The 21,673-nt window shown below is 39.2% G+C and overlaps 1 protein-coding gene across 1 annotated transcript; it reads left to right on the top strand.

Annotated features, from left to right (window-relative positions):
- The first annotated feature begins 731 nt into the window (after positions 1 to 731).
- On the top strand, positions 732 to 19,390 carry LOC129266166 (zinc finger protein 888-like). Its single transcript, XM_054904010.2, has 7 exons — positions 732 to 911; positions 7,578 to 7,752; positions 8,339 to 8,621; positions 10,478 to 10,695; positions 11,955 to 12,128; positions 14,801 to 15,053; positions 15,780 to 19,390. Exons 2-7 carry the CDS (start codon positions 7,630 to 7,632, stop codon positions 17,528 to 17,530), a joined length of 2,802 nt encoding a protein of 933 aa, XP_054759985.2. The 5' UTR covers positions 732 to 911; positions 7,578 to 7,629; the 3' UTR covers positions 17,531 to 19,390.
- The last annotated feature ends 2,283 nt before the right edge of the window (positions 19,391 to 21,673 follow it).

Here is a 21,673-nt window from a genome sequence, read left to right as displayed (position 1 = left end):
AGGGGACCTTGTATTAAAAAAGTGTGTGCCATTTTCGCTTTAGTACGCGACGCGCATTGACGTGCGTGTATTATTAGGTATTAAAATTCATCATTCGCTTTAATACTATTGAATAGCCTTAGTCTTAGAGTTAGAGAAATTACTTCAACACAACAACCAACCTGCAGATAGCCGGAAGAACAACAAAGAAGAACTTGCCAAGAAGTACCGTACGGTATGGGCAGAGACTCCCGCAGCTATCGCTGAGACTGAGAGTGAGACTATTGTTTGATCGTCCAGACACCCTACTCTGATCTAGCCACCTCCTGTCCTATGGCTATGCTATGTTCGCTTTACCCTTGCACAGTATACCAAGGGATATTGCTCTTGCACAAATTGAACGAGTAAGTCACAGAATTTTGACTCCCCCATTGGTATGTGTATGCATAAAGAATTACATGCACTCGTGAACGCACGCGTCACCGTTTGTACCCGAGTCACTGTTGTTATTGAACGACTTCTTCTTTTTCTTCTTCTTATAAAGTACGGTACAGTCCACCGACTGGTGTATATTGTACATACCTAAAAAACCTGTGGTAGCTGCAACCACTGGTTGATCCTTTTAAGTGCTTGGCCTTGTTGAAATTTCGATAATTTTGGCTAGAATTAGTCTTGGCTCAGCGTAGTAGAATTCCTCGAAATTTGAGGAAATTTCTCCGGCCGCGGCGGCCGCGCCGGCGCGCACGCACCGCAGCCGCACAAAGCAAGCCAGACAAAAGGAAGAGGGCGCATGATCAACCGTCTTTTTTGGCCTTGCTTGCCTTCCTTAGCTTTTTGCTGACCGCAATTACGGTATTTTTTACGGTACTTGGACCTTGGAGAGCTCGAGAGCTATTCTATATTCGAAGATTGAAGATTTGGTGAATTAAAAGGCAAGTTTAATGTTTGCATTTCACGCATTTTTTTTTTCAGGCGGATGTTTTACGGTACCGTACCAACCCACCTGGTGACACATCCAAATTTTAATGCACGTAAGCGAGTACGAATCATCATGTTTTTGTGATGGATGTTACCGAATTGCACATAAGCTGAGTCGCTATTTAAAGCATGCAAGCATACGCCTAAGTGCGAGGTTAGTCGACGACCACAGAAAAGGCTCAGCGTAGCCGTAGGCCTCAGGCTCAGCCAAGTATGGTAGTGCCTAGTATACAAATAATGCATGCAGCCGAGTGCGTTAGTGGAAATGCAGAGCACGCGAGGTTTCTTTAGATAGACCTAGGTGTCGCACTGTGCACGAGCCGCTTGCGGCGAGTGCCCAGTGTGCTCCATCTGAAGAAACCGAGCTTTCTCTGCATTTACTTTTACGCACGACAGAGCAAGTGCATTATTTGTTTTATAAAATAGCAACACAGAAACAATTTTTTTTAAAGTTACAGTACAGTTTTGTTGGACTTCTACCTAAGCTTGTAACCGATTTTGCAATCGGCAACCGATTCCATTCGATTTCACCACAATCGGCAATCACTTGCCGATCTTCGATCATGCCCCTTGAAGGAAAAAATCGAAAATAAAAAATCGGCGTAGATCTGGTTACAGTGCGTGATTGTTTTTGAGGTGCTAGCTATTTAGAGGACGCATTATTCAGGGAGAAAGACGCGGTATTATCTATGGCGATGTTTAAGATGATAGATATCTTCTCTTCCGCTTCTCTTCCAACTCATGGTGATAGCGGATGCCGCCGTGAACTTTGAAAGGTCGTATTACCGATGGAGCTCACTGCGTTACTCTCTTACATCGTTTATGATTATATACATTTTATTTTCAACCTCGTGGTGATAGCGGATGCCGCCGTGAACTTCGAAAGGTCGTATTACCGACGGAGCTCACTGCGCTACTCTCTTACCCCCTTTATAATGATATAAATCTTCTCTTCAACCTCGTGGTGATAGCGGACCCCGCCATAAACTTTTAAAGACTGTACTATTGACGGAGCTTATTGCGTTACTGTCTTACATCATTTATGATGATATACATTTTATTTTCAACCTCGTGGTGATAGCGGACCCCGCCGTGAACTTTTAAAGATCGTGCTACTGACGGAGCTTATTGCGTTACTCTCTTACATCGTTTATGATGATTTACATTTTATTTTCAACCTCGTGGTGATTGCGGACCCCGCCGTGAACTTTTAAAGATCGTGCTACTGACGGAGCTTATTGCGTTACTCTCTTACCCCCTTTATAATGATATAAATCTTCTCTTCAACCTCGTGGTGATAGCGGACCCCGCCATAAACTTTTAAAGACTGTACTATTGACGGAGCTTATTGCGTTACTGTCTTACATCATTTATGATGATATACATTTTATTTTCAACCTCGTGGTGATAGCGGACCCCGCCGTGAACTTTTAAAGATCGTGCTACTGACGGAGCTCATTGCGTTACTCTCTTACATCGTTTATAATGATATAAATCTTCTCTTCAACCTCGTGGTGATAGCGGACCCCGCCATAAACTTTTAAAGACTGTACTATTGACGGAGCTTATTGCGTTGCTCTCTTACATCGTTTATGATGATATTAATTTTATTTTCAACCTCGTGGTGATAGCGGAAGCCGCCGTGAACTTTGAAAGATCGTGCTACTGACGGAGCTTATTGCGTTACTCTCTTACCCCCTTTATAATGATATAAATCTTCTCTTCAACCTCGTGGTGATAGCGGACCCCGCCATAAACTTTTAAAGACTGTACTATTGACGGAGCTTATTGCGTTACTGTCTTACATCATTTATGATGATATACATTTTATTTTCAACCTCGTGGTGATAGCGGACCCCGCCGTGAACTTTTAAAGATCGTGCTACTGACGGAGCTCATTGCGTTACTCTCTTACATCGTTTATAATTATATAAATCTTCTCTTCAACCTCGTGGTGATAGCGGACCCCGCCATAAACTTTTAAAGACTGTACTATTGACGGAGCTCACTGCGCTACTCTCTTACCCCCTTTATAATGATATAAATCTTCTCTTCAACCTCGTGGTGATAGCGGACCCCGCCGTGAACTTCAAATTGATTTGAAAACGCTAGCTACCCAAAACATTTTAATAACATATTTCAAATCATCGTGCGTGCTTGCGTCTTCTACTTCATTTTAATTGCACTTGCGACTTTAAGATGATGCGTCGTAAGAGATCATTCCAATAATTCTAAATCGCTAGCACCTAAAAATACTTCTAAAAGATGTCCCGCCGATCGTTCATTAACCTGTGATCTATGAGAAATATTTTCATTTTATTTTCCTTTGCGCCTTTGCTCGGAAGATGCGTCTTTCGTTTATCTTTCTAATAAAAATCACTTGGTTTATTTTAAAGCTATAACACCTCAAAACCCCTGGCTTTAAAACATGTTCCAAACGATCGCGCATGTTGGCGACTTCCATTCCAATGCATTGTCAGGAAGATGCGCGCGACCGCGAACAACATTTTGATGTATTCCTTTGTTTTTAAACATCGCCGATTCGATTTTCGATTCGATTTCGATTTTAGAAGCTTAACTGCCGATCCGATTTTCGATCTGATTTTTGATCCGATTTACAACATTACTTCTACCGCACTGGTTTGCTTGAGCGTGCAATGTCAATTTTTGTTGCACACCTTTTGCACTACCGTGCAGTGCACAAAAAAGTTGGATGTCATGTGACGCGTATTGACCAATCGCGATGCTTGAAATAATACAGCTATTTTATAATGGATCGTATTACCGAACACTTTTCATGAATTCAATCATATCAAAAACATTATTCTCATAAAATTCACCAAACTTTAACCTCTCTCTCTCTTGTATCCTTCCTCCGTTAAGGTCGGAGATCGCTGGTAACAGTTGAAAAATGTAGACACTTCCTAAGAGTTGTTAGAGCTGGTGAAGTTGCCATATAAATACACAATTACCTACAAAATATAAATATGTAAAATTATAAGAAATTTGACGAAATCGTTTTTCCTTTTGACGATATTTATTAGCTTCCAGTTCGGACAATCAGACCCCTCTCCGCATGTGAAATATTTTGGTCACTTGAAAAAGGTATCGTATTACCGAACGTGTGTTTTTTTATGGGAAAAGTTGAGAAAACAACAAAATCACTGATTACTATTTAATAGCTGTTTTTACCATATTTGATTATTTTTAGAATATTAAGACTTTGAAAATGTGTTTTTGACCATTTTTCATCATCTTTCTATTCAAGTTCCCTTTGGAAGGATGTTGCAAAGAATTGAGCGTATGAAATTATTTTCTGATGCGTACGATGCGCGCGTTCGGTAATACAAGGCCGGTCGGTAATACAATCACTCACTATACCTATAACCAAGGCTCCACATTAACTTTTTTTGGTGGTGGCCCGTTCGGGCCACCAAAACCATCAAATTTTTTTTTTTGCTGGCCCGATATTAAAGTTTGGTGGCCCGAAAAATATAAAGAAAAACATTAAAAATGAATAAAACAAACTTCTGAAATATTAATTCTGCAGCCACTACCACTATGTTACTTTTACTTTATACATGTAAACCTTGTTTGCTGTTATTTTACTTTGCTAATTGATAAATGTTTCTATCGTTGTAAAAATGAAATGATTGAAAGAGAATAAATTAATTGTTGTTCGCAGGTTGTGAGGACTTTTTTTTTAATCTCTGTATAGAGATAATGGTAAAGTAAATAAATAGTGCCTAGCAAATTCAGATAGATGTACATGTACAAAACAATGGTTTTTCCTTCCTTTCTCTTTGAATCCTAAAACCTAGAATATGCATGCCCCAAATCCAGTTTATTTCTGTTTTCTCTTTTGCAGCATATTGTAGAAGGAGAAAATCACAGAAAAATATGCTGCAAAATTAGAACAATGCATAAAAGTGGGAAACAAACGAAAATAATTTTCAAAAAGTATATTACAAAAAGAAAACAAAAATAAAAGAAATTAGTGAAATAAAACAAAAGAAAGAAAATGAAGAAAGAAAAAACAAAGAACAGGGAAAAAAAGAAAAGAAAAATTAGAGAGAAAAAAGAAAAGAAAATGAAAAAAAATTAATAAAACAAAGTTAATAAAAAAATGGGGAAAAGGGGAAAATTAAGAAGCCATTACATACATTTTTTAACAGCTGTGGCAATAGTCTATTCTGACTGGAATATAATTAAAAGCCAAGCAAATAATTTTCACTTACTTTTCAAGTTGGGAATGGCACATTTTTATTCTTATATCCTTTAGTTTGTATTATTTTATTTTCAGTAGAAACATATTTTTTAATCAGGCATATTCAATGGGAAGGGGTATAAATGGTTTAACCACTGTCAAAAAAAAATGAAAGGAAAAAAAAAAAGAAAACGGCAAAAATTATATCTGGAAAAAAAGTGTGAGAAAAGTCCTTCCCTATATTTGCCAAAATGTTGGGGAAAAAAATCACATTTCAGATCAATGAAATGCCTTCCCAAAGTATTTACTTTCTCAAGAGTGGTTTAAGAAGTCATTTATAAAATCCTCCATCTTTATTTGAAGAATTGTAATACCTATTTCATAAAAAAAATAACTTTTTTGACAATTTTTACCCTGTTTGCGAAATTCGACCATCTTATGACATGCGATCATGTCTATTTCTGTCAGTGTCAGGGATATGCTCTGCTGAGCTGAGAGACTTCATCTTCTGGCTCCGGCCATGCCGGCCGTGGCATCCCCTCGGCTTCGGCATGTTCGGCTCTGTACGTCAATATGACGCCATGCAGGGTGACCAGATTTCACAAATTGAAATACGTGACAATCGACAAAGCACACTACATCTACACGAGCGGATCGACCGAGCCAGGTCTAAAAAAAAAATTCAACAAAGAATGCTACACAATGCTAGACTTGTAAAAAAATATATATAAAGAAAAGGAAGGGAGGGTGAACGAAAGAATGAAGGATCGAGAGAAAGAAATGAGGAAAAAAAATGGATGAATTGAGAGGAAAGAAAGACAGTGAAGGGGGAAATGAAGTAAATAAAATAAAGGAAAAAATATAAAAAATAAAAGAATGTTAGAATAAAAGATGGATGAAAGAAAGAATACAAGAAAGAAAAAGGGTTTCCGTCATTCTTTGAAATGAATAAAGAATGAAAGAAAAAGAAAGGAAGGAAGGAAGGGAAGATGTGTGAAAGAAACAAAATAAAGGAGAGAAAGCAAAAAAGAAAGTGAGTAAGGCGGAAGAAAGAAAGAGTGAATGAAGGAAAGAAAATGTTTTCTTCATTCTTTGAAAGAAACAAAGAAAGAAAAACATGAAGAGAGGAAGGAAGGGAAAGAAAAAATAAAGGGGAACAAATTAGAAGGAAGGAAAGGATGAAAGAGAGGGAGGAAGGAATGAAAGGAGGAGAGAATGAAAAAGAAGATAATGGAGAGAATGAACGAAAAGGAGATGAAGGGAGAAGGAAGCAAAGAAAAGTTTAAGTAAAGAGAGAATGAAGGAAGAAAATTTTAAAAGGAGGAAAGAAAGAAAAATGAACAGAAGAATCAGGGAAGAAAGCTTTATAAGTTCTTGGCTCAAATGCTAGGAAAATTATTAAAGAGTTGGTCCAGGCTAGAGATATTTATATTTCAATTAATACTAGTAGAGTAAAATTCACAGAGCAAAATGCTGAAAATTTGATCAAATTTGGAAAACAAATAACAATTTTTTTGAATTTCAAAGATTTGCATTATTCCGGTGAAACAGTTCTAGGCATGTCTTTATGAATATTCAATAGATGGGCTGATGATGTCATATCTCCACTTGTTCTATTGTATTTTATTACCGGTATATGAAATTAGGTCTATTCAACAACAAAAAAAAATTCTACCAAGAACTAAGACAATTGGATTGACAACTGATTAATAGCATTAGTTATTTATTGCTGCAACTTATTTCATCATAATAATGGAGACATCATTTTTAAAAAATGAAACAATTATGATTTTATGTAGTAACATAAGAACAAGGAAAGTGGGGAATATGACATCATCATCCCACTTAATGAATATTCATGATGATGTGCATGTAACTGTTTTTACAAAATTGAAACTAAAAGTTTGACTGACTGAATACTGGACAGTGGCTGAAAGTCACTTAGTACTTTACATTTTACCTTAGACCACAAAGTACCTCTACCCCCCTCTCCTCGATTATTAACGATTGTATTGCCAAAGACACATGAACGATGTTGGCTGCCCTGACCTGTCTTATTTTTGCTCTAACTTTTTGGATGGAGTAGGCTGGATTAAAAGATTTATTAGAGTTGATAAATATGAAAATGTATGTAGGCCTGTAAAATGGTATTGTATTGGAGTTATCCATCTAGGATACCGGTAGGCATTTGCAATAGCATTTGACCATTCAATTTGTACACATTTATCAGTAGTAACTTACTCTTGCTATTTGCGTAAAAAAGAAACCTGTATCAAATTAATGTGCAATTAGTGCAAGTCTAGATATCAGAAAATGTGTGTTTCCACCTATTTTCTGCACTAAACCTAAGATCATTAGAGTGTGAAAAATCACAATCTTCAATGTCATGGCTGTTTACTGCTTTTTCAAACAGGTTATTCAACCTTTGCTGAGTTTTGTGTCTTTGGATTCAGAAGGCTATCGGGATGAACTACCTGAACTATGATGGCCCAAATCAGCAGTCTCAGCAGCCTCATAGCACAGCTTCTGTTTCTCACCACTCACAACATATGAGCCACTCGTTCCCGCAGCACTTGCAACTCAGGGATGTAAGTTGTTATCCAGATTTTTCTGGAATTCTTGAATTTTTTTGGGCGCGATGATGCACCACCATACCGCAAGCCTAAAAGTAATCGCACTCTGAAAATTGAAAATAGACATAAACAAAATGTCTAGAAACCCTTTTTAATAATATCTCGTCCAGGTTTACCTTAAAAGAAATATTGATGCACAAAGGGTTGATGACCAAAAGGTTTGAAAAAACATTTCAAAGTCATTAATGAGTTTCCACAACCATAATTAATAATTTGTTCACCTGCTATGTTGATTTTTTTCTTTAACTACATGTACATGCAGAGTGACAGCTTAATTAATTGTTTTTCTCTTTTATAAATTTATCTCTTCATAATGCCTTAATACATACATGTATATACATGTATCAAAGTATGTGCCAGATTGCACAATTTTACCCCTTAGCAACAAATTCCACACTGATGGGGGGGGGGGGGTAGCTGTTCTCCCCTACCCTCGTTCCACTGGGATCGAGTTGCTTCGCTCCTTCACCTCATTAGTAATTTCAAGATTTTTTTTGGCTAACCACTTACAATCCTTTTACAACTTCATCCCGTCTTGCAGCAACAAGGTTCTTTCCTGCAACCCCACCACTTGCAAGCAACAACCGCACCTTCTGGCAGTGGCAGTTCTCACCTACAGCAACTGCAGCAGCCTCAAGGAGGGCAGCCATTACCCTTGCTGAACCATGGGAGTCTGCCTAGTTTTGCGCATGTCCTTGGAGGAGAAGGTGGAACCGAAGGGGGTCTGTTGCAGCAGGGTGTTCCATCGATGTCACATCGAGTTCATGTGGTTAGAGGCCCTCCGCAGGGCGTGGACAACCTATTCTCGGCAGTGATACAAGAAGGTGAGCACATGATCAATTGGTTTTCTAATAGACCATATGACATCATGATATGAGAGCGCCCTTCCCAGCGTCAGAATTACACGGGGGCGACGGGCGATTTCGCCCCCATGACAGCCCAAATCGCCCCTAAAAATTCTCAAAACCCAATGCTTTGGGGCGACTATTCATTTCAGAATCGCCCCAATAAAATACCATCGACAATGTAAAAAATACTTCACATAATTACGTTCTCCGGCGGCGGAGCAAGCGCATCTTTTATATCGCCCTTGCCAGCTTTAAGTTGAACGGTCGATGCAATATCCGAGCCTTCCGTAACACCGGAAGCTTCGCAATTGTAAATAAACGCGCAATGCAATATGGGATGCGGAGTACGCATAGTCTTTAGCACGGGGTTTTTAGAATTGTTGACGCACTTGCCGCATGGCTTATGTACATGTACGCGTGCACGATTAGACTGCACAGCTGGTAACGAGACCACATGCATCGTACGGTATATTATGTGTACTAGGCATGCACAGAATTGTATGCGATCAGCTGGTGATTGTGACAGCGCCAATGGTTAAACATTGGCAGCATTGATGGAAATCATCATCATGGAATTATGAATTTGGTGCAGCGCTGCAGCTTGATTGGGTGTGCCTTAACAGCATCATTGATCTGCTCGGCTGGATATGTTACTCAATCAACTGCTCATCACTATATCACTCAGGGCTGATATCACTATTCAAAGTTGAGACAAAACTAAAGAATAAACAAGCCTGGACATTCATATATGGTGAACACCTTTCTTTAATATCATATATAGTATGTGATCTTTGAGTCTATTTGAACAAATCCTCAACCGAAATGCAAACTTAACATGTATACAGTAATTACAGTTAAAAATGTTCTGAGCTTTTAGGCGTCACAGTGAGTCTCGGAATGTCAAAAGGTAATTGCTGATATGCGATTAAAAAAAGTAGCCCCATGAATTAGAAAATAGCCCCAAGATATTCAGTGGTAGCCCCAATGTAAAAAAAAAAAGTAGCCCCTAAAAAAAAAAAATTAATTCCTACCCTGGCCCTTCCTCAAGAGGATATAGTGATATGCGTGAAAACAGAGTTGTTAAAGAGTGCCAGCTACAGATCGTCTATGCATGTAAGCAGCAAGGCAGTGGCATCAATGATGGCGCAATAACATGATGTCCATTCAGCTGTAATACAAATGCAATTATATCACATTGAACGGCTCAGATGTAGCTAAAGATATATGTAGTCCAGGGAGATATTTCACAAAGATTTAAGTGTCCGGTATACATGTGTAACACATCACCGCATTGGTCAGATCATGCGGCATATCTAGCAATCGAATTATGTGTTACTGTGCATAAGCATAACTCTAAATCACTATTCATTCTTTGTGAAAAGCCCACCAGATTGTATGTTGATGGAGGGAAGCTTTCTTTCCTAGAGCTAACATAGATGAAATGACTCCCAACTCCCTATCCCAGTGCCAGCCCCCTTAGTTGAGCTGAGGGGAATGGCACTGTGGTCCGGATTTGGAGAGCCAGTCCCTCGACATTAGCTTTAGGAAAGATAGCTTTCCTTATCAACATCATATCTGGACCAAAATGAATGCAATGCAGGCTGTAAATTCTTATCAAGGGCAAGGTCAATTCAATTTAGTGCACATTTCTATGTTACCGCAGCAAGGGGAAATCACTCAAAATCATGCCCAAGGCCAACTTGGGGGGACATTGAGGTCAATCGATCCAAGGCCATGAACTTGGTGTTGGGTTAATTGAAGCCCTGTCATGACTCAGTTGGAATTGAGTTCTAATGAAGCTATTACCATGTACCTTGTCATTTCATCGACAGATATCGACGCTTCTTCCCGTCGGCCTGAACCTCCTGCTCCACAACCTCAAGAACAACTCTTGTCAACCTCGACCACAATGTCCACTCAGGCCGCTGCTACCGCAACTCGGTCAACCACACTCAGCCGACCCCCTTTGGCTGAGAAGTCGGCTACGACGGTGAACGTCGGAGGAAACAATCAGAGGTCTACTAGTCACAAGGTTGACAAGACTGGAAAGGTATCAAGACCGGAATTTATCCATGATGTTTGGCATCAGTGCACCTATTTTGAGGAAAATCATAACAAAAATAGATAAATATGTGCATATATCTCAGCATAATTTGAAAATTAGATGTATATCTATCTCAGCACAAATTGATAATGAAATACCAAGCAATTTCATTGGGGGAAAACCTTACAAGTGTACAATAATTTGCATTGACAGGACCTATCATGGCTGACACCGGAAGGATCGTTGGATTGACTCCTCCCTTAGTCTGCAAACCACCCAATTTTAAATTGGGTTAATTTGCATAAGACATGGTTTCAAAGAAATTCATTTATTTTTATTTTTTAGTTGAAATTTAAATTTCCTCTCTTTAGATGTAAAATGCACCAAATTTTCAAAGTGAAATTATTTCATGCTTGTAAGATCCTTTGCCATCTGTAATAATTTTTTTCTAGATTGTAATGATATTTTATTTGGCATTTAGGTTTTCTTTAAAAATTTCTTTGACATTGTAACTATTTGAAACTTTTCTTTGATACTGATTCAGTACATCAGGGGCGAATCCAGGATTTTCCAAAAGGGAAGGCATTTTGTACAGGGAAAATTTTGAGAAGCAAAAAAAAAGTTTTCACTACAAAATGGAAGTCATTTTCTTCCAGGACAAATTTGTTTAAAGGGGGAGTGGACTGCGTGTGGTCTCTTATTGACTGTGTGTTATAAATGCATAGTCTTAGAATATACGTTTTCAGATATCTACTAATACTACAGAGAATAAATTGACCTATAATTGTATTTGTATAGAGAAACTAAAATGTTTTGAGAAGAAAAGTAATTGTTTTGCTACTTGGTAGCATAATTAGTGCGGTATGAATGTACAGAGCAGTTAATTAGCATGTTATCATTCAAGTGGGTCTATATTACTAGACTACACTAGCATTATGGGTCAGGAAACTGGCCAGGTATGAGTAGTTGAGGACTCGAGCTGGCGCTATTGGTTCTTATCTGCTTTAAAAAAATAAAAGTTAAAAAAAGGTCCTCACTTGTGTATGCATGACATTTGTGTCTCTCAAAAAGGGAGGGGGGTGGGCATGGGCTAGATGTGCCTCTTTCTGGTTCCGTTAGTGTCGCAAATGCATAATGCACTTGATAATTGTTACATATCTGTTTTAAAGTATCCTAGAAAGTATTGATGTGAGAAATGTAGGTTTTCTTTGAAAGTTTTCCGTAACCTTGATTTCTTTGTCTACCACCCTGTATATCTATTTTAGAAGCAGCATGCAAACCTTCCTCAGGGGTTCAGATACCAGTTCAAAGACAAGGACGGAAGCGCCATCAAAGGAGTTGTGGTTGACCGATTCATCCAGAGATCTCAGTGGTTTGGTCCTTTTAACGGGTCACTGCTAGACGAGGAGGACGGTCAAGACATAGGCTCAACTTGGGAGGTACGTGAATGCAGGAATGGATGGGTGGTTTCAGGTTCGGTGTTGAGCTTTTGGTGTTGGTGTTAGGTCAATTTTTACTTGATTATCCTTAAAGGTCAAGTCCACCCCAGAAAAAATGTTGATTTGAATAAATAGAGAAAAATCAAACTAGCATAATGCTGAAAATTTCATCAAAATCGGATGTAAAATAAGAAAGTTATGGTATTTTAAAGTTTCGCTATTTTTCACAAAATAGTGATATGTACAACTCAGTGGCATGCAAATGAGTCAGTCGATGTCCATCACTCACTATTTTTTTTTTATTGTTTGAATTATACAATATTTCATATTTTACAGATATGACAATGAGGACAAACTTGACTAAACCATATAGTATTCAAGAATGCTAATTCCACATGTTCAGGAAGGAATTAATCATTGTTTCAGTTTACAATGAGGAGAAAATTTGAATATTTCATGTAATAAAATACAAAAGAAATAGTGAGTGGACGACGTCATCAGTCTCCTCATTTGCATACCGACCAGGATGTGCATATAACTGTTTTGTGAAAGTAAGAGAAACTTAAATATATCATAACTTTCTTATTTTACATCCGATTTTGATGAAATTTTCAGTGTTATGCTTGTTGGATGTTTTTTCTTTTTATTCAAACCAAATTTTTGTTGGGGTGGACTTGTCCTTTAAAAGTCGCTCACTAGATGTTGAGTTGTCAAATTTGTGATCTGGATCATTAGTGTAAACTCAGAGTAGGTTTTGGAGTTAATAGGAAACACAATCCAAATTGTGCTACCAATGCCAACATCAACACCGGACAAGTTTGAAATCACTCAGTGGGTGATTTCAAGTATAATTTGGTGTTGAAATCTGGTGTTGGTGGTGACAACACCGTACTTGAAATCAGGCTGGTGTTGGGATTGACCTCGGAAAAATATGACATATTTCCGGCAGTTCGTGTTGTAGGCTGGTGTTGAATGTCGTCTGCTTAACCCAGCACTGTGGCCGATGTTGACAATCTTCTACGTGCAATTTCCCCATTCACCAACACCAACCCCCAGGGATTGGGAAAATGATTTGAATGATTTGAAGTTCGCTGTTGGTGTTGGCAATCTCAAGCTCGTGAACAGGCCGCGAACATGATGAAACCGAACGGTTTTCCGCTCGGACACCACCTTACACAAACAGCTTGTACACCCCAAAGACCCTATCCCTGATCACAGACGTGATGGCGTAGTATACAACATTCCTTGCCAGGGATGTGACGGGTCTTACATCGGAGAAACAGCCCGACCGATAGTTGAACGCATTTCTGAACACAAGCGCGATGTTCGGTTACAGCGAACCGACACATCCGCGGTGGCAGAACATGCTTGGGAGAAACAACACCACCCAGATTGGGAGGGTGTACATTGCATTGCCAAAGAGAGACATTGGTATACACGCAGGATTAAGGAGGCTATTAGTATACGTCTTTGTCCTAACAACTTCAACAGAGACAGCGGGATCGACATCCCCGACTTCTGGATGCGAACCATCAGACAGCACAATACCCCCTTGCCTGGCAGTGCACGCCGACCCGATCGTTCCCGGCCCCGAACGAGGGACCGCTCAGCTAGTCAGCCCCCGCCCACGGGAAACTAGCGAGCCCGCCAATTTTGTCTAATTTGCATATCGCCGACCCACGGCGTATTTGCATATACCCCCGGCTTATTTGCATATACGGATTACCGGCCGCACCGCATACCGACGCAACGGATCAATGCCCACCTATTGTTCTCGCGTTCGTGCGTACGGTCCTGGAGATTAGTATAAATAGAGTACGTCATCAGATAATTTTCGTCACTTGATAAAGAGTTGCAGCGGCACTCGAAAGCTTGTGAACTTGTAAGCTAGTGAACACTTTTTGCGAGAGTGATCACGAATTGCCTAGAAAGCCAGTGAACACTTTTTGCGAGAGTGATCACGAATTTCCTCGTTGACCATAGTAGATTGCGAGACAAATGAATACCCTCTAGCGATTATTTCAATCCGCAATAATGAACCTATTTAGTATGATGAAACATCCCCATAAAATTAGCTTTTACAGTTAAGATGAGTACAAATAATTTGAGCTTTATATATTGTGATAAAGAATAATATTTACCTACACCCGACAAAGGAAATTATAATTGATATAGTGTCGAAATCTGTCTATCTGACGGTCAATCGGATCGGGGTCGCCTTAGCCACTTACCCGTCTCTTTGGTCTAGTGGTTAAGGCACCGGCGTTCAAAGCTGGGGGCCCGGGTTCGATTCCCGGCAGAGACATTTTTTCGGCATCACCAATTTTTCCAAAGGGTAGATAGCTCTGGGGAACCTTGATTTAAGCTACGCCTACCATTGTTCTCTTCATCCATTTCTTTCACAAAATATTGAAATAAAAGAGTTGCCAAAGCTGTTGTACATGTATAATTTCACACATTTATATATGCATGTATAAAAAAGGTGAGTAAATATGGGCTTAAAAACAAGGATTACGGTTGAGGTTTTCTTCTGTAGAGCCCACAATATCTTTGTCTCTACCATTGCACATTGCAGCTGACTTCACGAAAAATGGCAAAGCGCACTCTTAATGACACTTATGACATGTTTCCTTTGTATCAGACATTTCTACATCTTTTTCGTGATTTTCCAGCTATGTTTTCAAGGAAACGTGTTGTTCTACCTTGATGGCAGTAACATCACCCATAACAATTGGTTATACCACATCAGTCCAGCAAGGACCACAGCTGAGCAGAACCTCGAGGCCTTCCAGCATTACGGAGATATCTACTACAGAGCGATAGACAACATCCAACCCGGTACAGAACTCAAGGTCTTCTATTCGGATGAATACAGGGAGAAGATAGGATGCAAAATAAAACTGGACGATCTGGGGTTCAATAAAGGTGAGTCACATCCGTTGGTTTCTCGACGAGGGAGTTCATCTTAGCTCTGCCGACCGTGCAGAATTTCAAATATTACAGGGTTAGAGTTGATGAGGCCGATGGAGAAAAGTGTCTTCCAAAGACTTTTGTATATATCACCCTTTCTCCTTGAACATTTGGCGCAATATTTTCACAATGTGTCCTCCATCTTTTAAGACCAACTTTATGACACCCGGGTACATTGTTGCGTAGATGTATGCACATACTTTTGTACGGTATGTATGTTGCACCAAAAAAGGTAATTTTGTGTACAATATCGATACAAATTGTGTTTTCAGTCATATATTTGAAGGTAAAGATCCTTGCTGTTTTGCTGTTCTATTCATATCTTTCTCTTTCTTTTTATCTCTTTCTCTCTCTCACTCTCTCTCTCTTTCTCTCCCTCCTGACCTTCAATTTCAACATTTTTACGGTAAGGTCACTTTTCCATCGGTCTCCTTTCTATTATAACCGCACAAATCAGAAGACAAAAATATCAAAAGGGCACAACAAATCGCCAAGGCTGATGAATGGGGTCTCAACGCTAGTCAATACAGCATCCTAGGCCATAGCTTTCTGTGGCCATGGAATAATACAAGCCTTGCTCTCTCAATCTCACTCCCTCATACAATCTTTATTTCTTTACCAGCCCTTTTCCATGTGCATTTCCTCTACATTCTCTTCTTTGTTTTTTTTTTTTTTACTTAGAGGCTGACTGTTTCAAGTGTCACATGTGTGAGGAAAGGTACCATGGATCCAAGGTCATGCTCCGCCACATCAAGTTCAGTCACATGAAGGACAACCAGACACCGAATGTGAATAGCAATCTCAAGGACAGGATGACCAAGAAGGCCAGATTGATGGAGTCACTGAAACACCCTTTACCCGAACAAAGGCACCAGGAATCTCAAGAAACTGGTCGTAAGGTTCCATCCGGCGATCAGGAGGGAGACTTTGTCTGTGCCACCTGTGGCAAACGGTTTCAAACAGAAGGTCGTCTGCAGGTCCACGAGCGCTTCCACGAAAGCACCTGTGAGTTTGAGTGTGACGTGTGCCACGATGTCTTCAAGACGTCGCTTACGCTGCTGAGACACAAGAAGATCCACGATGAAGTCCGGATTAAGTGTACGCTGTGTTCCAAGGAGTACAGCAGTCGTGGTCATCTTTCCCGCCACATGCATGTTACACATGGGTTTGAACGGAGGAAAGGAAACCTTGTGTGCATGGGCTGTCAAAATTATTTTGACTTTGAAGATAATATGTTACAACATCTTCAGCAATGTAAGAAGCTTCAGGCAATGAGAGAGAAAATTCGAGCAATGGCAGGAGAAGATGATGTAAGTGATGGCTCTGACAGAGCTGATGATGGTTCATTTCTGAAGGAGACAATCAGTTCGGAATCGGAGAAGGTCATCGGGAACTTGGCTAAATCATCAGAAAGTGATCAGAAATCTGGCTACATTGTACCAGAGATCAGGTGTTCCTTATGTGGCAAGAACTACACTTCACGTTCTCGCCTTCACCGACATCTGGATGACGTACATGGCTTTGCGTTCGGGTCAGGGAAACTCTTGTGCATGGGTTGTTCGAAGGAGCTAAATCCGAAAGGCAAAATAGCTCGGCATGTGACAAACTGTGAAGGACTTGCTGAGTTTTTGAAGAAAAGAAAGAAGGAGAGGAAGAAACACAGACCAAATGTTGTAATCACTGATGAAGAGGATGATGAAAGTGATAGTGATGATAGTGAACAACAAACAAAAGAAGGAGAGGGTGATGAAGGGACAAAGATTGATATGCTTGGAGTTCGCTTAAATCAATACTCTAAAAAACCCTTTAAGTGTACCCATTGTAGCCAGAGATATGCCAGCAAAGATAGATTAGAACGCCATAAGCGCAACAAACATCCAAACGTCTCTGTGTTCCCATGTGACCACTGCGACAAGGTCTTCCCTTATAAGAACCGGCTAGCGAAACACCTTCACTCGCACAACAAGGAGAAACGCTACAAGTGCCACCAGTGTCCTCGCAGCTTCGCATCGCAGAGCGCCGCCACGAACCATCAAGAGGAACACACGGACGCAAGGCCGCATAGATGCGAACCCTGCATGAGGGCTTTCCGGACTCGAAAATCCCTGCTCAGCCACAACAGAAGGTTACACGCTGACCGCAAGATGCGCTTTTCTTGCTCGTTCTGTGATAAGAAGTTTCCAGAGAGGACCGACCTGCGCATACACGAGCGCCGCCACAAGGGTATAAGACCGCACGTTTGTTTGGTTTGCGGGAAGGGGTTCTCATCTAAATACTCCATGACAGTACATGTCAGGATCCACACTGGTGAAAAGCCTTTCAAATGTGAATTCTGCGACAAAGCTTATGCCTTGAATCACCATCTAGAGCAGCATCTTAGATCCCACTCAAATGTTGGTCAGTTGCAGATAACTGGATCCACTCAGCCTTGAAAGTTTCGCATGTTCATTCGGTGTGCAGTAAACTTCGTCTACAATTACCTTCCACAAGCGAAATGATTGCCAAAGTCAAAGCATTGTTAGTAGATTTCTGTAGTTCCAAGTAACGTTAGATTTAGCTGTTTTCAATTGTTTCCTGCCAACTTATTTAGTTCCATAAGATCAACTTCCTCTCTAAAAAAATTCAAGCTTTCATAAACTTTTAATACTATGTTATTAGACAATTAAACATTCCATCATGAACAGGATTATGATTAGCCATTTAAGTGATTTCATTAAAATATTTCTTTTAATGATTTTTGTTTGTGTCAATCAGATTTTGCACCATTTTTATTTGCAAGTTTTTGTCTCACCTGTATAGCAGAGTGAGACTATAGGCGCCGCTTTTCCGACGGCGGCGTCGGCGTCAACACCAAATCTTAACCTGAGGTTAAGTTTTTTAAATGACAGCATAACTTAGAAAGTATATGGACCTAGTTCATGAAACTTGGCCATAAGGTTAATCAAGTATTACTGAACATCCTGCCTGAGTTTCATGTCACATGACCAAGGTCAAAGGTCATTTAGGGTCAAACTTAGACCATGTTGGGGGAATCAACATCAAAATCTTAACCTAAGGTTAAGCTTTTGAAATGTCATCATAACTTAGAAAATATATGGACCTAGTTCATGAAACTTATACATAAGGTTAATCAAGTATCACTGAACATCCTGCATGAGTTTCACGTCACATGAACTTTGGCCGAATTGGGGGTATCTGTTGAATTACCATCATAACTTTGAAAGTTTATGGATCTGATTCATGAAACTTGGACATAATAGTAATCAAGTATTACTGAACATCCTGTGCAAGTTTCAGGTCACATGATCAAGGTCAAAGGTCAATGAACTTTAGCCATAATGGGGGTATCTGTTGAATTACCATCATAACTTTGAAAGTTGATGGAGCTGACTCTTGAAACTTGGACATAAGACTAATCAAGTATCACTGAACATCCTGTGCGAGTTTCAGGTCACATGATCAAGGTCAAAGGTCAAAGAACTTTGGCAAGTTGGGGGTATTTGTTGAATTGCCAACATATCTCTATAAGTGTATTGGTCTAGTTCATAACACGTGGAAATAAGAGTAACCAAGTATCACTGAACATCTTGTGCGAGTTATAGTAGTTTTCAAAATCAGCACTGCTGCTATATTGAATCGCGTGATGCAGGTGAGACGGCCAGAGGCATTCCACTTGTTTAATGAAATGCCCTGTGCTTTCTCTTCAGAAATATTTATATATTTTTTTATGAACTAGCAGCCCAGGTTATAAATAGCAAAAAAAAAAAGAATAGAAAATAGAAGTTTTGGCATGGTTGTAATTGGTAATCGTGCATTTGCAATTGTTTACCTCATCCATAAAGGGTTTGTGAGATCTTGAATAAACAGTGTCCCATTTAGACATATTTGTGTAATGTTATGTATTAACATCTACATGTATAAAGTATTAATAGAAAGCTGAGAACAATTTGAAAAAGAGTTTCAAGATATGTTTCATTCCAAGGTTTGGTGTAATAGGCTAGAAGCAGCCAAATGTAGTGAGAAGTTTTCTTCACTTATACATTGAAAATCTTGTTGCTATGTCAAATTGTGTATGTTTATGTATGTAATGATGTTGGCAAGCTGTTTTAGCAGTTGTGGAGCTCCAACTGCAAAGTGGCTTAATTTGTAGTTTATGATTTATACATTTGAATATGCTCCTTCTTATCGTTGTATAATAATGCCTAAATGGACATCATACTCAAATATGGCGGAACTATTTTTTAAATATGATTTTTTTTTCTTCGTAATACATATAGTGATGTAAATGTAATGCCATATGGCCTGCTGATGCTTGTTATTCAATTGCATTATGGGTATTTATGAGAGGATGAAGTAGAAGACGGTAATTATGGGAAAAGGAAGGAAGGTGTATGTGGGTCTATGAAGCGAGAGTAATAGTGCGCCAATGTAAAATCAGAAGTACAATAAGTGTGTTTTTTTATGTTACCTTAAGGGGCTTTCACAGTTGCTCGTGCGATCGTTTGCGATCACGTGGTCACAATATATGTTGCACAGAATTGCAACGGTTGTAAGCAGTCGCACCACCTATTGTGAAAGGGGCTTAACCAAGAGGACATTCCAAGAGAAAATTGTGGGGGGAGGGGCGAGTGATAAATGTGAGGGGGGGGATTGATGATGTCATATCCCCTCTTGTTCTTTTTTTAATTTTTCATATGAATTTAGCTTTATTCAATTTTTTTCTACCAAGAACTGAAAAATTCGGATTGACAACTGATATAGTGCATTTGATATTCATTGCCGCAACTTATTTCATTATAGAGGAGACACATTATTCACACATGAATGAAAAAAAAATGAAACAATTATGATTTCATGTAATAACATAAGAAGGAAAGTGGGGATCTGACATCATCAGCCCACCTAATGAATATTCATGATGACGTGCATATACCTTTATTTTCACAAAATAATGCTAAACTTTAAAAATTCAACAACTTTGCTATTTGTTATCAGATTTTGATGAAATTTTCAGCATTTTGCTCTGTGAATTTTACTCTATTTTTTTAGATATAAATATTTTCACCCCTTTAATATTAAAATCAGACATATCTAGCGCCCCCTATTGGCGATGATTTTTATTTTTCCTTCTACTCTAATAGATCATCTAATGAGCTATTCCACGGTTACCCACGTTACATTTGGAGACACCTTGACTCATACTTGGAGCTGTAACTCCATGATTATTATTGATAGGAACTAAACATCTCTTTATCAGAACATAGTACACAGTCTGACTATCCTTTCTATAAAAACAAAACTTGGGAAATTTCATTATGCTCCTGGCAAATCTTTGAAATGTGTCGGTTACTCATGTTACATGATTTGGACATGCATAAAATGAAAAGTGGACATAAGTGAAAAGTGTCCTCATGCAAGGCTTTTATGAAAGTTGATTATATCCATTTCAAAGAAGTATTTTAGGGAGACAAATTTGTATATAATTCAATAAATAAATAACACATGGTTTTTACTAGGGGTGCAGATAAAGTGGTTACTCACGTTACTGTTCAGATGGGCTATATATACAAAGACACACTGAGCTCATGTCCACCAACCTATGGAATTGCCCTTACAGGGATTGGATATTAAGAAGCTACAGACAACGATTATATCCTGAAGATTTCATCCCAGTCCTTGCTTTGAAAAAGGTTGTATATCATATTGAAAAACCACAGACATTTTACTTGAAACACACTTTCATTTCTTAATCCCCATATCATAGCCGAAGGCAGGGGGCGTATGGAGGCAGTCCCCCCCCCCATTATTTTTTATTTTTTTTACAAAATTCACCAAAAGTTTGCACAAAATCCTTCAGTTTCATTTTATAAAATGCAAGTGCACTCTCACTACAAGCCTGGTCGCTCCTCGTCTTTTGAGTTTCTGTGAATTAAAATATTTACGCGTTGTGCCCCCTCTCCCTCCCTCGGTAAAAAATTGTGTACAAGGAAAGTGAAATGGAGAGTGAGGGGAGACAGAACATGATATTTATAGCATGACCCTGGGAAGCGGGGGTGCTGGGGATGCTGAAGCACCCTCGGGATTTTCCCAGGGGGTGCTGCGTGTATTATTTTCCATAGGCAGCACCCCCTGGAATTCCGGAGAAATGTATTGTAAATGACCAACATTTTGTGTAGAACCACCCCCCCCCCCCCTCCCCCTTTTTTTTCTTTCTTTCTTCTTTGGTTGTCAAATTTCTGGGAACCCAAACGACTTTCATTTTGTAGTGAAACCTTGTTTTTTGTTTTGTTTTTTTGCTTGTTAAATTTACTTCACCACCCCCAGCGAAAAAAAAAATCGTTCCCGGGGGCCTGTTACATAATTAGGTCAGTAAATATGAGATAGTGTAATGTTCGGTTTTTAAAGAAAGAATGACTGAAAACAATACTGTCTAATGGAAGGTGGATGTGCGGAAGACGCGGGCGGGAAATTCAGATTCAGGTTTATTTCCAACAGAAATGACATAAATATTGATACAAATCATTTTCATACATTATAACAAATATTTGCGATACAAATCATTGTCACTATAATCA

The sequence above is a fragment of the Lytechinus pictus genome, chromosome 8 (genome assembly GCF_037042905.1).
Source record: "Lytechinus pictus isolate F3 Inbred chromosome 8, Lp3.0, whole genome shotgun sequence".
NCBI lineage: Eukaryota > Metazoa > Echinodermata > Echinoidea > Temnopleuroida > Toxopneustidae > Lytechinus > Lytechinus pictus.
This window is presented reverse-complemented; position numbering and strand designations above follow the sequence as displayed.

What these genes read in the sequence shown, in the direction of transcription:
- LOC129266166 (XM_054904010.2), top strand. Translation starts at nt 7,630, where the DNA reads ATGAACTACCTGAACTATGATGGCCCAAATCAGCAGTCTCAGCAGCCT. An exon ending in CTCGGCAGTGATACAAGAAG is followed by an intron (nt 8,622 to 10,477) that starts GTGAGCACATGA and finishes TTTCATCGACAG; the next exon opens with ATATCGACGCTTCTTCCCGT. An exon ending in CGATCTGGGGTTCAATAAAG is followed by an intron (nt 15,054 to 15,779) that starts GTGAGTCACATC and finishes TTTTTTACTTAG; the next exon opens with AGGCTGACTGTTTCAAGTGT.